This window comes from Oreochromis aureus, linkage group 15 (assembly GCF_013358895.1).
Source record: "Oreochromis aureus strain Israel breed Guangdong linkage group 15, ZZ_aureus, whole genome shotgun sequence".
NCBI lineage: Eukaryota > Metazoa > Chordata > Actinopteri > Cichliformes > Cichlidae > Oreochromis > Oreochromis aureus.
This window is the reverse complement of record NC_052956.1, coordinates 26,058,845-26,075,924: the sequence shown is the minus strand read 5'-3', so window position 1 is coordinate 26,075,924 and position 17,080 is coordinate 26,058,845. Positions and strand designations below refer to the sequence as shown.

General features: G+C 43.3%; 1 protein-coding gene across 1 annotated transcript in view; it reads left to right on the top strand.

Moving 5' to 3' along the window:
- The window catches only part of LOC120432995 (kinesin-like protein KIF26A), a 53,311-nt gene that overhangs the window by 13,805 nt on the left and 22,426 nt on the right, over nucleotides 1-17,080 (top strand). Inside the window, exons 3-4 of the mRNA XM_039598434.1 lie at nucleotides 11,803-12,240; nucleotides 15,888-16,018. Coding sequence (XP_039454368.1) covers nucleotides 11,803-12,240; nucleotides 15,888-16,018 — 569 coding nt within the window. The remainder of the gene's footprint in view (nucleotides 1-11,802; nucleotides 12,241-15,887; nucleotides 16,019-17,080) is intronic.

The following is a 17,080-nucleotide window of genomic DNA, read 5'->3' as shown; positions in this document are numbered from 1 at the left end:
GAAGAAATGCTGAAATATTCCTTAAAGCACGAATGTCTGTGAAGGTTCTCAGTCATCCAGGTCATCGTAGTCAAAGGAATTTGCAAAGAAAAGCGTCTGGACTTCTTTGAGTTGTTTGAAGACGTTTCACCTCTCATCCGAGAAGCTTCTTCAGTTCTAAGGTCAAATGGCCGAGAGTCCCAGATTTAAACCCAGTGGGAGTATCCCCCAAAGAGGGACAAAGGACCCCCTGGTGATCCTCTAATCACATGAGCCAAGGTGTGAAAGCGGGTGTGGTACCTAATCAGCCAGGGTTTCGGGTGAGCTCATTGTGAAACCTGGCCCCACCTTGTCATGTGAATTCCTGAGGTCAGATGGCCCAGGATGTGAGTGGGCGTTAAGGCGTCTGGGGAGGGAACTCAAAACTGGATTATAGATGGCAGACAGTTGGTGTCGTAAATCACTGCCTCTGTTCAAAGATGGTCGCTCACAGTGGACATAGATCTGTCCTCTGTCCTCTGAGAGGACAGATGGTTTGAAAGAGGAGTGAAAGAGGCCATCTATGTCCACTGTGAGCGACCATCTTTGAACAGAGGCGGTGGTTTACGACAGGTAAACCACCTCAGGTGCTCCTGGGCTAGTCAGATTTTTCAGTCGACATTCTCTAGTAAAGCCCGTGGAGTGGCTATATTGATCCGTAGAACAGTTCCATTTAGACATGAGTCCACGGTTAGTGATCCGAATGGTCGATTTATCCTGGTGACGGGCCATATTCATGCAACCCACGTTACTTTATTGAATTTATATGGTCCTAATTTTGATAGCCCAACTTTCTTTCGACAAATATTTAATTTATTACCTAGTCTCGCTGATACTCATGTAATTTTAGGAGGCGATTTTAATTGTGTACTTGATAAACACTTGGATAGATCCACTCAAAGCTCCCAGTTGTTTAACGCTTCGACTGTTCTGAATAATATTTTGAGCTCTACTAACCTAGTTGATGTTTGGAGACTGTGTAACCCTACTGGTAGAGATTACTCTTATTTTTCACAAGTGCACAAATCGTACTCCAGAATAGATTATTTTTTGCTTGACTCTAAATTGATGTCTAAAGTTGTATGATCAACTTATCATAATATCTTGATCTCGGATCACTCTCCAACCTCTTTAGTCCTGGACTTCTGTGGTACGAAACAACAGGGTAACTGGCGTTTTCACCCGTCACTCCTGTCTGAGACATCCTTTTGCCAATTTATGACAACTAAAATATCAGAATTCTTGGAAACTAATGATAAACAAGACGTTTCTGATTCGATTCTATGGGAAACATTTAAAGTGGTAATGCGAGGAGAAATTATTTCATTTGAATCTTCGTTAAAAAAAGAACGACGGAAACGCCTGTTCGAAATAGAAACTGAATTAACACAGTTAGAACAGGACCATAAGGTTTCTTCTTGTCCCTCTTTGTTTCAAGATATCATTAAAAGGAAGTTTGAGTATAACACAATTTTATCTAGTCAAGTAACAGATCAGCTATTTAGGATCAGACAGAAGCATTTTGAGTTTGGAGATAAGCCCCATAAGCTTCTTTCTCGGCAGCTGAGAGGCCTACAAGCCAGTAGGGCTATACATAAAATTAAATCAAGATCAGGTGAAATTTTAATTAGCCCTAAAGCTATTAATGAGCGATTTAGAGAATATTATGAAGAGCTCTATATGTCAAAATCTTGGGGCAATATTTCTGATTGGTTAGGGAAGTTGGATCTCCCGAAAATGAATGATGCTGCACGAGAGGCTTTAAACTCAGATATTACTATTGAAGAAGTTTCAAAAGCTATTAAGTCATTCCCCAGTGGAAAGTCCCCAGGCCCAGATGGGTTTGGCATTGAATTGTATAAAAAATATTCTGAAAAGGTGGCCCCGCTTTTATTGAGAATGTTTAAGCATTCTTTCCATACTCAAGGATTTCCTCGTACGCTATATGAAGCTAATATTTCTTTGTTATTGAAAGAAGGAAAGGATGAAACAGAATGTTCCTCTTATCGACCTATATCTTTGTTGAATTTGGATATGAAAATTTTCACTAAAATTTTGGCAAACAGATTAAATGGACATGTTGGATCAATTATCCATCCGGATCAAACTGGGTTTATTCCTCAGAGGTTTTCCTTCTTTAATGTTCGAAGATTGATGAATATTATGTATCATAGGCATTGGGGAGCTTCCAAGATCACAGTACTGAGCTTAGATGCCGAAAAGGCGTTTGACCAGGTCGAGTGGGCCTATATGCTCCGGGTACTGGAGAAGTTCGGTTTAGGCGAACAGTTTATATCATGGGTTGATATGATATATAGGCATCCCTCTTTGTCAAAGAATCGTTTCAGCAAGCAAAGAAAGACACAACTCAAACATGTATATACATGGGTGATCTCAGTGGAGACTCACACTGAGACATCAGTTCTCTCTTTATTTATACCCTGCTCCTTCCTAAAATATGTCAGGTCGGCGCCCCTTGTGTGTAAAACAACTCCTTACAAGGTGATAAGCATGAAACATTCTCAAACTGTTAAAAATAGTAACCGGTCAAGCTTATCTCAGCAAACTCAGCAAGGGTGGAGGCACCTGTGGTATTCTCTCATGCAAGCTTTGTCATGAAACACAGAAAAATAGGAGATTTAAATGAAGCTAAACAACTAGGGGTTTTTTAACTACAATAAAGCAGAATACATAAAAAAAATCCTATAACATTCCCTCCTGTTTTAGCTCATTTAAACATGTTTCACACTTTGTTTCAGAACATGTTCTCTTGCATCTAGCATTTTCAAACATGTCATCATTATGTGTTACTTATATTGCAATCTAGCTTTACAGGTCGTCTTTAAGATTTTCTTCTCACACATAAACATCTTCGTCTTCAAAGTTATCTTCACTGTTACTCAGATCATTTTTGTCATCCATCGGTACAGTAACATAAGGTGTCAATGATGTGGAAATCATTTTAGAAATCATCTTCCTGAGACAAGGGAGAATACATGTGGAGAATACACAGAATAATACAAGTAAGAGTCCTATGAATATTAGACCTTTATACAGCAAAACAGTCCACGAGTCACTTAGCAACCATTTCAACCAATCTGTACCTCCGTCTATATATTCCTTTGACTGCACATTCTGAAGTCGTTTTAGAACTTTTAATGCATCCGTCATATTACTAGAATGTATGTTGTCAAGTATGTAAGTGCAACAGGTGGTGTTAAAAAGCACACATAATCCTCCTTTTTCAGCCAGCACAATATCAAGCGCCACTTGATGTTGCATGACCATTATTCGCAGGGCATCTATCTCCTCGTTCTGCTGGTCGTTGATTTGACATGATGCGTTCAGGAATAGCCCAAACCGGTAGTTCAATGTCTCGATCCTCAGCGCATTTTTCCCTGTGCCTACCCACGGAAAGAGTGAGTGCAGCACTTTCTGTCCTGTAGTCCAAAGCTTGAATTCCTGTGGGACGTCAGAGCCCCATATTGGGTCATGTGGTTTCGGATCTGGAGTGTCAACTGATCTTTTCCCTCTTTTGAGTGATGTATCGTCAGTAGTTATCTTAAACGTGTGATCAGATATGAAGATTGGAGCACACATACCTGTCCAGTTCTGGGGGAGAGTGAAATAGGCCTGCTGTCCACATAGCCAGGCCATTCCCTGCACCCAATAGGTGCCATTGGAAATGTCATTGTGTACTGGTGTGAGTTATCATGCGTCCAAGCTTTCTTCTGGTGATGCTTTTGGTCCATATTGAATAGTAGGAAGCATCCTGCTGCCAGTACTACCAGGGTCAGTGAGATCAGGAGCAGCTTCATGGTGACCTGGCGCACCTGACCCCTCTGATAAGTAGACCAAAGGCAAGAAGCAAAGGGCGGATATACCCGATCAGCCCTTCCTCCACCTTCGGATCACCAGAGGGCAGGGCGTCTATTAGTCTATGCTCTCACTCACTTTCTTACAGTGGCTTTGGTGGATCCAGGATGGTCTTTCAGAAATCTTGCATGCAGTCGGCGTGGTTAAAAGCACTTAGTATGATCCTGCAAGATACTGGTGAAGAGTCACACGGCAATTTGTTGTTTAACACAATTTCTTTATTTTCTAGTAGCTTTGCCATCCACTCTGCTAGAGTGGTCTCTCTAACTGATTTGTTTACTGGTTCACTCAGTATTGGTAGGGGGAAAGGTCTTCCATGAATTATTTCAAACGGCATCAAGTTTTGGGAACCTTGTGTTAATCTCATCCACATCTTCACTAGACCTATACATTCAGGCCATGGTCTCCCTGTTTCTTCCATGCATTTCCTTAATCTTTGTTTGATAGTGCCATTTGTTCTTTCCACTAGCCCTGCACTTTATGGATGGTAGGCACAGTGATTTTTTATACTAAATCCCAATGCTTCGGAGATCTTGCTAATCACATCATTTACAAAATGTGTTCCATTGTCTGATCTTATCAGGGACGGTATGCCATATGTTGGGACAAAATGGTTGCATAGGCATTTTGTTACAGAGATTGCATCTGCCTTTTTTACAGGATAAATTTCTGGCCATTTTGAGAACACATCTATAATCACTAAGGCGTATTTTGAATCTTGGCTTTCATTTAGCTCAATGAAATCCGTGTGAATAGTATGAAATGAGTGAGGTGGTGCAGGAAAATGACCTCTTCTTGGTCTTAGGTTACCTTGTGTATTATGCTTTTGACAAATCATGCATGGCCTTATAAATTCTTTTGCCGAAGTCTGCCGAAGTCAAAATTTAGTATAGAAAAGTATATTATATATTTTAACTAATTATACCATCCCTCCTGTTGACACATGAGTAACTCCATGTGTCACCAGAGCTACTGTTTTATGTAAAGACTTCGGTAGTATTGGTGTTCCATGACATACCATCAGATCATCCTGTAGGATTGCTCCGCACCTCAACCATTTCTGTTGCTCTGATAATGGTGCCGATTTTTGTTCATCTCTTAAGACAGAATTTCAATCAGGTCAAACGCCTCTATGCACCTGATTAGTTTAGTTATTTTCTCTATTTTCCTCTTCTCATATATCATGTCATTATTAATATTATTATTAATATTATTATCTCTTAATTATTTTCTCTTATTTCTATATAACATCAATAGTATATTACAATATACTACTATACTACAAATATACAATAGTCTATTATAATATTTCATATATCGTTAATGCGGAGGGACTACATTTTCCTTCCCACGTGGGACATTTGGTTTTCTTTGGATTCCTCCATCTACATGCACTAATTTGTCCGGCGCCTGGACATTTTTTCTCTAGCCACTGCTCGTCAGCAGTGAGTTTTGTAGCTTTATTACCCATTACAACAAAACTGCAGAGCCGTCTCTGGTATTAGAGTCAGGAGTGGTAACTAACACGCCCTTCTACTCCTACGCTATTCGTGGAGCGGTGTCAGTTTTATGTGAGGAACACAACCTTTCTCCTCTACTCACCAGTACTTTGGCTACTGACAGGAAACAAAATGACAGTAACAAAAGAGCAATCCAGCAGCGTACTGTGCTGTCAAAATGATTTACTCTTAACACACAAAAAACACAAACATTTAATATACAGTCGCGCAGATCCTTTCAGCGGCACTTTTCTACCAGCCCGTGCGGTGGCGAACCTATTTTGGATCCCTGCACTTTTCTACCAGCCCGTGCTATAGGCGAACAACGTTTTTTTGTTTGTTTGTTTTACGCGAGTGTATACGAGTGAATTTCTTTACCTTACTGAAACGCTATTATACTCAGGCTCGAGAGACCATTTCCACTGAATCCCACCGCCATGGACCACTGATAAAAACACTGGCCAAGACCCGAATTTTTTACGCTCTTGGGCTTTCACCTCTACCTAGAGAGGGCTGTCGACAGACTTCAGTGCAGGCTCCCCACGGCGTCAGGAATCAGTGTAGATCTCTGCTTTGGAGTCACAACAAAACAGTTGTTATTTCCTCTCCGGCTCGGAGGACCAAAAAATATGTCAAAGAATCGTTTCAGCAAGCAAAGAAAGACACAACTCAAACATGTATATACATGGGTGATCTCAGTGGAGACTCACACTGAGACATCAGTTCTCTCTTTATTTATACCCTGCTCCTTCCTAAAATATGTCAGGTCGGCGCCCCTTGTGTGTAAAACAACTCCTTACAAGGTGATAAGCATGAAACATTCTCAAACTGTTAAAAATAGTAACCGGTCAAGCTTATCTCAGCAAACTCAGCAAGGGTGGAGGCACCTGTGGTATTCTCTCATGCAAGCTTTGTCATGAAACACAGAAAAATAGGAGATTTAAATGAAGCTAAACAACTAGGGGTTTTTTAACTACAATAAAGCAGAATACATAAAAAAAATCCTATAACACTCTTCTTCCATTCTTACTAACCAAGATAGATCAGCGCCTTTTTTTTTACACCACGGGACATGACAAGGCTGCCCTTTGAGCCCTTTGCTCTTTGCAATTTCTATTGAACCTCTTGCAATAGCCATTAGGAATGAGCCCTCTATTGACCCTGTCAGATTGGGGAATATCAAGCACTACATTTCCTTATATGCGGATGATGTTGTTTTGTTTTTGTCAAATCCTGAGCTATCTGTTCCTGTACTCTTAGATGTGGTGAGGTCATTTGGGGAAATCTCAGGTTATACAATTAATTGGCAGAAGAGTGAGTTTGTGGCTTTAACTGCAAATTTGGATGTTGATTTTTTAAAACTTTTGCCTTTTAAAATTACAGACAGATTGAAATACTTGGGTGTCACTTTGCCTAAGGATCCTAAATTGATCTTTAAGTTGAATTATCTTGAACAAGTAGAAAAATTGAAAATAGATCTTGAGAAATGGAGGGCTCTCCCTATCTCCATGGTAGGTCGCATTAACGTAATTAAAATGGTTTCCTTCCTAAATTTTTATATTTATTTTTAAACTTACCTATTTTTCTGAATAAGCAATTTTTAAAGTGATCGACTCAGTAGTATTACCATTTGTCTGGGGCTTTAAAACTCACAGGATATCAAAAGTTCATCTATGTAAGTCAAAACTTAAGGGTGGATTTGCTTTGCCAGTGTTTCAGTTTAATTACTGGGCTGCAAATGCTAGAACTCTTGCTTACTGGCAAGAAGGGTACAAAAAAATTAAGTCTGCCGATACCCCACCTTGGGTGGTCATAGAGAGTGGTGGGGTTGAGAATAGTTCCCTCCCTGCTCTTCTTTTTCATCCTCTAATTCATGAACCAAGGTCAATAATTTTATAGTTTCGAACTGCATTAAAATCTTTAGTCAGATCAAAAAAGGTTGTGGTCTACCAGACACTTCGATCCACACTCCAATATATGGTAATCATGCATTTCTACCCTCATGTTTAGACGCCTCTTTTGATATCTGGACACAGAAAGGTATTATTACTCTCAAAGATTTATATATTGACAGGCAGTTTGCATTATTTACTCAGTTGCAGAACAAGTTCTCTCTCCCTGCGTCACATTTTTTTCATTATTTACAGATAAGAAACTATGTCCGTCAGAGTATTGCTAATTTTCCATCTCTTCTGGAAGAGGGGTCAATTTTACACTTCTTCTGAGTTCCCCGATTCTAAAAAGTTGGTTTCTGGTTTTGTGAAAGCCTTTTCTGAGTATTTAAATTCTAAATCTGACTTTTGAAGATGGCATGGGAGGAAGAGCTTGGTTTGCTGATTGGAGATGAGGTGTGGGAGAGGAGTCTGTGTAGGATCCATTCTTGCTCTATAAATGCAAGGCATCAGTTAATTCAATTTAAAGTGCTTCACAGACTTCATTATTCAAAAACTAAACTGCACAGGATTTTTCCTTCTATCAGTTCGATATGCGATCGTTGTAAACTTGGAGAAGGCTCTCTTACTCATTTGCTTTGGACTTGTCCCAAATTGTATAACTATTGGTTGAATATTTTTAACTGTTTTTCTGATGTCTATAATTGCACATTAGAGCCGGACCCAATAATTGCATTGTTTGGATCTTCCTCTTCCCTTTTACACCTTAGGTCTGCTGCACAAACCAGTTTTGTTCGGAATGGTAATTGCTAAAATTATTTTGACTCTTTGGAAGACGGATATTGTACCTCAATTCAAAATGTGGCTCACAGAACTGACTGCTCTACTACATATGGAGAGAATTAGGTATATATTAGCGGACAAACTTAGTAATTTCTTTGATGTGTGGCAACCATTTTTAGACCATGTATTAAAACAAAGTCCTATTTGATCGATCACCAATAACTTAGCCTTCCACCTTAGCGTTTTATTTTTGTTTATTGCCAGTGTTGAAGCAGTATTTTCGTTGTTGCAGTGTAAACTTTTGTCTTATTTGTGTGTTTTAGCCCTTGCTGTTGTGTTGTCTGTTGTTTTTTTGTTTGTTTTGTTTGTTTGTTTGTTTTTTCTTATATCAAAAAATCTCAATAAATATATATATATTAAAAAAAAATAAAACGTTTTCACTCTGTCACAGAGCAGCAGCAGTGCGGCCTCATACTGGGGAAGAGCGCTGCAGAGATTTAGAGAAGGTCAGGAGCAGCTTCACTCTGTCTTTAGATAAACTTTAAACCACAGACTGTATATCAAAGATGGATGTTGCAATATCAATGAGGGGTGGATCCAGTTGTGAGCCAGCGCTCTCATTGGCTGATGACTTGTGACTGAAAGGTAGTTAGCCAGAGTAAGCATGCTCTGAATAATCCAGAACATACAGACTTCATGTTTCATTCAGTAAGACCAAAAATCACTCAGGGAGGGGCGGCCATCTCCTATGACCAGTTGGGGTGAGAGAAGGAAGACATGCTGTGGAAGAGAGACAGAGATTAATAAAAACTATGAATCATGTGATTAAAGCGAGCGTGAGGAGCATGCTCAGATAGAAAAGGGCCCTCCTGGGGAGCTACACAGTGGTCAATCCTGGCTCCTGGTGGTCAATAATATAACACACTGAAACACTTTGAGTGAGCTCACCTCAGCACGTCTTCTCACCTCCACCTCCAACACCACTTCCAACACCTCCAATTCCAACACCTCCACCTCCGCTACAGAGCAGGAAGGGATTTCATGCATCATATTTAAAACATTGTCATCCAGTGTGAGCACGCAGCCACAGTTTTGACTGACCACAGTGAGGACAGGAAGTGACATCAGCACAGGGCCTGCTGCAGATGCAGGGTCCCAGGTGGTGGGACAGCCCTCTGTCATGTGTGTGAATAGAAAGAGATTTAAAGAGAGATGCCAGCTGCTCTCAAACTGAGACTGTGCTCACCGTGGAAGTAGCTTCAGGATCAGACTGCACGACCTGGACTATCCAGGGAACTGGGGTCAGCTTGTATAGGGACCCTGGGTAAGCTGGTCCAGGGAACTAGGGTCAGCTTGTCCAGGGAACTGGGATCGGTCCGTCAGTCTGTTTGCAAGTGTGTTGGCGTTTCGTGTGTGTGATGAGCGGTAAGTTGTCAGCAGGTAGAAAAGGTTTGATAGTTTGAGGTTACAAAGAGTTTGAGCTCCAGATGAGTTCAGTGATGATGTCATGATTGAAGCTCCACCTACAGGTCCTGCTGTGCATGTTTCAGTGTCAGGTGGGTTCATGAGGTTCTGCTCGGTGTCTGTTTGCAATAATCTTGTTCAGCTTGAGCTGTGCATCTCCTGGACATGGTCACATTACGTGAAAGCTTCTGACTGGATAATCTTTTTAATCATTTTAGGAAGTTGCTTTTTGATGAGAAATGTTAATTTCATCTTTTTTTCCCATTTTTCCTCATCTGGCTCTCTCCATCTGTCAGCCTCCTTTGCTCCTTCCTCTCTCTCATGGCTCGTATTAGGCTGTAAAAGTTCACAAGTGGTTCCTGTTCATGAGGTTTTTTTTACTGAAATCCTGCCAGCTGCTCTGCAGCAGCAGACGGGGGAGGTCAGAGCTCAGAGAGACTGTCAGAGAGATTTGTTTGTGTCGGAGCAGCTGGTTTATGAAAGTGAGTCTAGAGAGAGGCTCTTTATTTGGGCCAAAGAGGGAAAGTTCTTCACATGAACATGAGGTAGGAGGTGAGTCGTGATGAGGAGGAGGTGGTGTTCGCCCAGGGCGCCACACAGGCTAGGACCGCCACTGACTGCATTAAAACCTTTACAACAGGTGGGATCTTCGAGTGATGACCTGATGAAACCTGCTTGCGGGCCCAAACAAAGCTGTTGTGTTTTTAACATGTTTTAATGCTATGTATTTTGTTCTATTTAATCTGAACAAGCCCCTAAAACAGTTAGTGATCATTGTCGGCCTCTTTCAGTTTTTATCATCACTATTCATTTTAAAGCTCAGTTTTTAAAACCTTACGATGTAACTACAGCCCAGCCCATGCAGCATTATATTAATGACTAACCTTATATTGCAGTTGTTCTCCTGACTGAAGTTTGGTTCGTTAACAGCATCCTGCCATGCAGTTACCTTTGTTCCTAACCATTGGGAACCCTCACGAGTGGAAAAAAAGTTAGCGTTCATCCTGCAGCTTCACTCTGTTTATATTATGCTAACATAGCTGTGTCGCTAGCCACCACGCAGCACATCATTATATACCAGCTAGCCCTACATCGGTAACCCTACAAACGCCACTGCTGTTTAGTTTTCTGTCTTCATTTATGCCAGAAGTGACAGCAGACCTGTACATTTGAATTTTTGCTGTGGCGGTTAAGCTGCCGGATTTTTGGCTTCACGACCCTCCTTCATGGTTTGTGCACGTCGAAACTCAGTCCACCCGCCATGTGATGACCCTCCACCGGGATCCCCCCACCCAAGGGAAATACACCACTTTCAAGGCGCTGCTGCTGCGGCGCTATTCCCTCTCTGATGCAGAGCGGCTGAGAAACTCCTCTTTCTCTTGGGCCTGGATGATGGTACCACACTCAGTCTCATGAAGGGCACGCTGTCCTTGCTAGGAACGGATGACGGCGGATTCCTCTTCACTCACGTCTTCCTCCGACAGGTGCCGATGCGAGCTGGCCTCGCCAACTCCCCACTGCTGGCCGCGAAGGATTACCGCTAACTTGCAGAAGAAGCGGATCTCATTCTCCTGGCTACCAGGAGCTTCGGCATCAAGGCGACAGTTCCCGATTCACTGACGGCATCTCCCGTGACCCCACCGATTCTCCTGGAGGCCTCCAACTCATTGATGGTGGCTGGGATTGCGGCACGGTGGCACGGCAGAAAAGGGCTGTATTTTTACCATCAGCGTGACAGCGCCATGCCGCCTTTGCAGGGAAATGAGCCCGCCAGCGCTCTGTAGCGGCCGCGACCGCTGGCGATAAGGAAAGGCTACTCTTTATAGAGGACTCACGCTCAGGGACACGTTTTCTGGTTGACTCCAGAAAAAAGCCTCGGGAACTCTCGTGTCATCTTTGCATACCTCCACAATAGTATATTATTTAATCTTTAAAAAAAAATGGAGATTTCCCGCATACCACCAGAGAAAGCCCGTGTACCAATAGTGGTACGCGTACCACTCCTTGAGAAAGACTGGTTTAGGGTTAGCGTGTGTGTGTGTGACGTGTGTGTAGGTTTTCCAAGCTTGCTGCTCTGACAGTTTTTGGTTGTTGATTCATAAATGTTGTCGTCCAGCTGTACCAGCAGTGAACTAACAAACTTTAATGTGGAGATTATAACTGTCAGCTGAAATTCTTCATGGTGCTCAGCTGTGTCACTGGATTTTGGTGTTCCTGTTATTTTGTCCAACCTTCCACATGAATGTCCTCTCTCTCTTCACCTCTTCCAGGACCCGGCCTATGCCTCCTTCCTCTTTAATAAGCTCCAGCGTCTCCAGTTGCCTTGCTGCATCCGCCATGCTTCTATCGAAGCCCACTGTGACGTATGCGGTGCCTCCTTCCAGCAACTAAGGCGCCTCGCTCTGCGGCGGGCTCTGGGCGTCAGCAGGGAGATGGCACCACGCCTCGCTGCTCCCAGCGCTGCCCCAATCTCAGAGAGCAGCTGGGTCTGCGACGAGCTGCCAGTGAAGCAGCAGAGATGGAAGCACAAGGAGCAGCAGCAGGAGGGCGGAGCCCCATGGAGATCAAGCATAGTGCAGAGCACCTACCTCGGTGGGGGCGGAGCTAAAGGGCTCGCCACAGTAACGCCCCTTCCCCTGAACCCAGCTCAGAACCTGGAGGGGGTGTGGAGGGTCTCCTGCTGCACACCTGAGCTCCAACACAGTACGGTAAGCACCCTATTTAGCAAGTTGTTCAGGAGAAGCACAGAGGTCAAGGGTCAGGGGTCATCTGGGTCAGGATTGTATTTCTCCAAATGTGCGCTCTCTGCTGGTCTCTATATGAACTGTCCAGTTTTCCCACACCAATTTGCTCAGTATGGCTCCACCTGTACTCACCTGTGCACAACTGTAAACACACACACACACCTATGCACACCTGTACACACGTGCACACCTGTACTCGGGAACCAGAAGCTTCAGCCTCACATTTTGTTCTTCACATGATTCTAATGCAGCTGTAATGAGGCACTGCGATCGATGAGTCAAATTTACTCACTGCGAGGAGAGGAGGAGGAGGAAGAGACACCAGCAGACTCAGATGAGGAGGTTATTGATCAGAGCGCCAGGGATGCCCGAAGATGTCACATCACATGAAGACTGACAGATCTCCTCAATGCTCGCTGTTGCTGGGACCAACTCAGAGGAGGAGGAGGAGAACTAGATGATTTAACGCCAAAATGGACAGATTCATTCATACACTATGCCAAAGTCAGGCTACAGCTCTGTGTGTGTGTGTCAGCTAGAGCAGGGCGATATGACCAAAAATATTTATCACGATATACATTTGAAAATTTGCAATAACGATATAACTGACGATATAATTGATACTAGACAAAATACTTTACAACTCCACAACTTTATTAGTGCAAAAAACCTCATCAATGTATTTTCACTTAAACAAGCAGCTATTTTTTATGTGCATTAAAGTTATATAAAAATTTAACAGTGCAAATGTAAATTCCTTGCTGACAGTTTAACCAAAAGGCATTTCCAGTGGAAATTGGCCGACACATCCTCAGCATAACCATGTATAATATCCACAAAACTTAAAAAGAGGTTATACACACACAATACGGTAATATTATGTTGAAGCACAGTACGTATCACTCCGCGAGGCTCCTGCCTACGATAGCCGTAATGCTCTGACAATCCATCAAGCAGTGCAGCTTCATAGCTTAGCAAAGTCGTACTGAAACATCTGACAGATTTTCGAGCGCCGTGTACCACATAAAATCGTTTCGAGGTCAGTAAACACAACCAGAATTCATACATAAGGCACACGGGATTATAAGGGGCACTGTCGATTTTCAGAAAAATCAAAGGATTGATTTTAAGTGTGCCGTATTTTCCAAACAACACGGTAATAACGACGGCCCGCTAGCATGCGCTACCAAAAACAGTGCTTTGTTGTGTATCTGACGGACGAAAGCTAAACCAGTTCCACACCACTGAAGTTGCAGCATTTTTACAAACCAGTTCTGGTTCATCCGTTTCATTTAACGATCCACTTTCGCTCTTCTCATTCTGCGTGGCTGTCATGTGCATATGTAAACAAAGGCACTCCGCATGCGCGTTTTACCCATATTCTATCGCGATATTTCATTTTCCTATCGTTGCCCAAAATTACACCGGTATTACCGTGAACGGTATGATATAGCCCAGCCCTAGTGTCAGCTGCAGTTATAACAGACTGAAATTTCCAGTTTCTCCGGTATTCCCAACCTTCAGCAGCTCTGTATGGATTCATCACCTCCCTTCTGCTGCACTGCTGTGACTGCACTGAGCGCTAACAGGCTGACATGGACAGATGCTAAATATAAAGCTCGTCCTGATTTAGCGATCGTGCTCCTGTTGAACGTGCGACCTGTGACGCCCGGCTGGTACAGGTGAGTCTGCTCTGCTGGAAAAAGACAAAGTTAGTCTCAGGTGTTTGATGGAGCAGTTGTGACAGCGTGATGACGGCAGCGGTACCAAAAACTCTCAAAGCGCTGCAGGAAGCCAGGTCTTCATCATGTGCCTCATTATTCGCCATCAGTGTGCTGAGTTGAGCCGTGGCGGCCTCTGATCCTCCACCAACTCCGTTTTACCCCTTCTCCTACAGCAGTCATGCGATCGTTCTGAGATGTCACGCCATGATTCGCCGAGGACGTTATCATCCATGGCGATATGTCCTCACAGTCCCACAGATGACATGATGCACCTCCTCAGACCTGGATTGTGTGTTTCATGGATTCTTGTATAATAACTCAGACAATCATACTCACGATTATCTCAGCTCCATGACTGGCATTCAGACTTACGCCTGGGCAGGAGTAAACATGGCCACCGATCACAGTGTGAGGAGAGGTTGTGATGATGTCATGTCCTTATCACTGCATTTCAGTGGCTGCTTCAGCAGGTGTTACTAAGCTGATTATTGTGCTGGTGGCCAGCAGGGAGATCACATGACCGGCGTTTCAGTAGACCAGGCTTTTATTGTGAAAACGGTGAACACTGACTTATTCTGGTGACACAGAGAAAGAGATACCGAGTCAGAGCCTGAGGTGAAGATGATGAAATTGACTGTCACATGATTTTATGGATTTATCCTGCTCAGCCACATACACACCTGAACACACAACATGCCTCAGAGCCACTCATATCCCACAGGTCAAAGGTCAAGTTCAGCACAGTTACAGTAATTCACTCATTAAACCTTTACACAGGTGTGACATGATGACGGTGATGACATAAAGAGAAGGAGAAAGGTCTTTGCTTTCTTTGCTCTGATGTTTTAAATTTTTGACGTGTCTGTTCCTCTTCCAAACTTGGATGGAAACCTTCACTGCACGGTGTGAGGCAGTAATCACAGCGTGCTCTGTGGCGCTCGTGTTTGATTGGTCTTGCTCAGGATGGCGTTTTGGCACTGGCTCATCCCGCTGCCGGCTCTCTGTGTAATCCTGTTAGCCGGCCGAGCGTGTCGCAGTCGCACAGCTGAAGAGTGGATCTGCCCCAGTGTGCCGCTTCCTGTAACTGCGGTAATTCACCATAACTAGGCCACGGATCTGAGGCCAGAGACAGGAGCTGTGCTACTACAGCTGCAAAGAGCTGGAGTTTCTGAAGTCACGCATGTGTGGCTCCATTTTCCTGGAATGAAAGCGCAAAAGGACAAAACAAGCTTCTCTGTATGATGAAATGTAATTATAGAAGCAGACCAGCCCTCCGTGCTGTCCGGTCATTAGCGCTGCCAGTAGGATTAGCCATTAGCCATGGTGCACCGAAAAAGCCTTCAGTGGTTGAAGCAGCCATGTTTGAGCAGAACAGGAAGTGTGGATGGCAGCGATCAGGCTAACGACCCAAGCTAATTAACTAATGACCTCCTCGTCAAGAGCTTCCTCCTCCTACTGCTGATGAAGCCACGAGCTAATGGCACTCATCTGCAATTTCTGATAAATGAAGAGTGTCGGGGGAAGTCTGACCTCTGAATAAAAATAATACTGGGATATCAGCATTATTTACTATAAATACTATACTACTACAAAAATAATATTTAAACATAAATATTAAAGTCTGAGTACAGATGTTTCTCTAAAGGTGCAGCATTGACGGCATCTGTTCATCCTTTTAGGAGAAGACAAGGATCCTCTGTGAGTTTGTGTCAGTCTGAAGGAGACTGCCTGCTTTTATTATTATGTAAATTATGAAAAATGTTATGAGTTTTATTAAAAAATAAAGGATTTGATGATTTAAGAACAGAACAAACATCAAAAGGAGGCTTCAGGTTATGCTGGATTTCATGTTTTGGCTTAAGACCTGATATTTGTCTCATCTGTCAGGGTCTGACTGCAGATGGAGGTCATCTGACCGTGACGGATACAGCCCAGAACGTTCCCGTTAAACCAGCAGCCCACAGCATCGGCACCCAAACCAGCCAGCCGCCGTCTGCCGCCGCCGCCTTCTTGATCAGGTCAGTGAACGCAACACCACAGAGAGCCGCAGAGCTATCAGCACATGCTGCACATAGATCAGTGTGGCTAACCAATACTAACGTGCTTTAGAACTGCATTCTGGCCAGCAGGGGCAGCCTCCTGTGGTCTGACTGGATGAAGTCTGTGAGCTCAGTGAGTCATCACGACTCTCTGTATGTAAAACTGTAAGAAATAAACATTACAGCCAATGTAGCTCAGACTGTAACGATAAAACATAAAACTCACCTTTCTGTTAATTCACAGAAAACCTGGGTCACTGTGGACAAACCAAAACACTGCTGTATGAGGGAGTCCTTATCGGTAGGGAAAACTGTGAATCTTATGAAGCTCGTGAGGCTTCAGTTGTGTTTGTCCTGTGAGGGAAGCTCATACAGCTGAACTTCATGTGTGCGTTAGCAGGATTCACACACCTTTTCCTCCTGTCCAAGCTGTCAGAAGTGGTGTTTGAGGTCAGGGGGGCTTTGGCTCTGTCTGTCTGCTCGAGTCTGGTATTCTGACCCATTCTGGATGCCGAGCTTCAATCTTAAATCCGATCAACCTATCTCTATTAATGGGCTATGTACCACAGGCCTTCAAGCTGGCAGTAGTTAAACCTTTACTTAAAAAGCCATCTCTAGACCCAGCTGTCTTAGCTTATTATAGACCAATCTCCAACCTTCCTTTCATTTCAAAAATCCTTGAAAGAGTAGTTGTCAAACAGCTAACAGATCATCTGCAGATGAATGGCTTATTTAAGGAGTTTCAGTCAGGTTTCAGAGCTCATCACAGCACAGAAACAGCTTTAGTGAAGGTTACAAATGATCTTCTTATGGCCTCTGACAGTGGACTCATCTCTGTGCTTGTCCTGCTAGACCTCAGTGCAGCGTTCGATACTGTTGACCATAATATTCTATTAGCGCGATTAGAACATGCTGTAGGTATTACAGGTACTGCGTTGCAGTGGTTTGTATCATATCGATCTAACAGATTAATTTGTGCATGTAAATGGAGAGTCCTCTTCACACACTAAGATCAACTATGGTGTTCCACAGGGTTCAGTG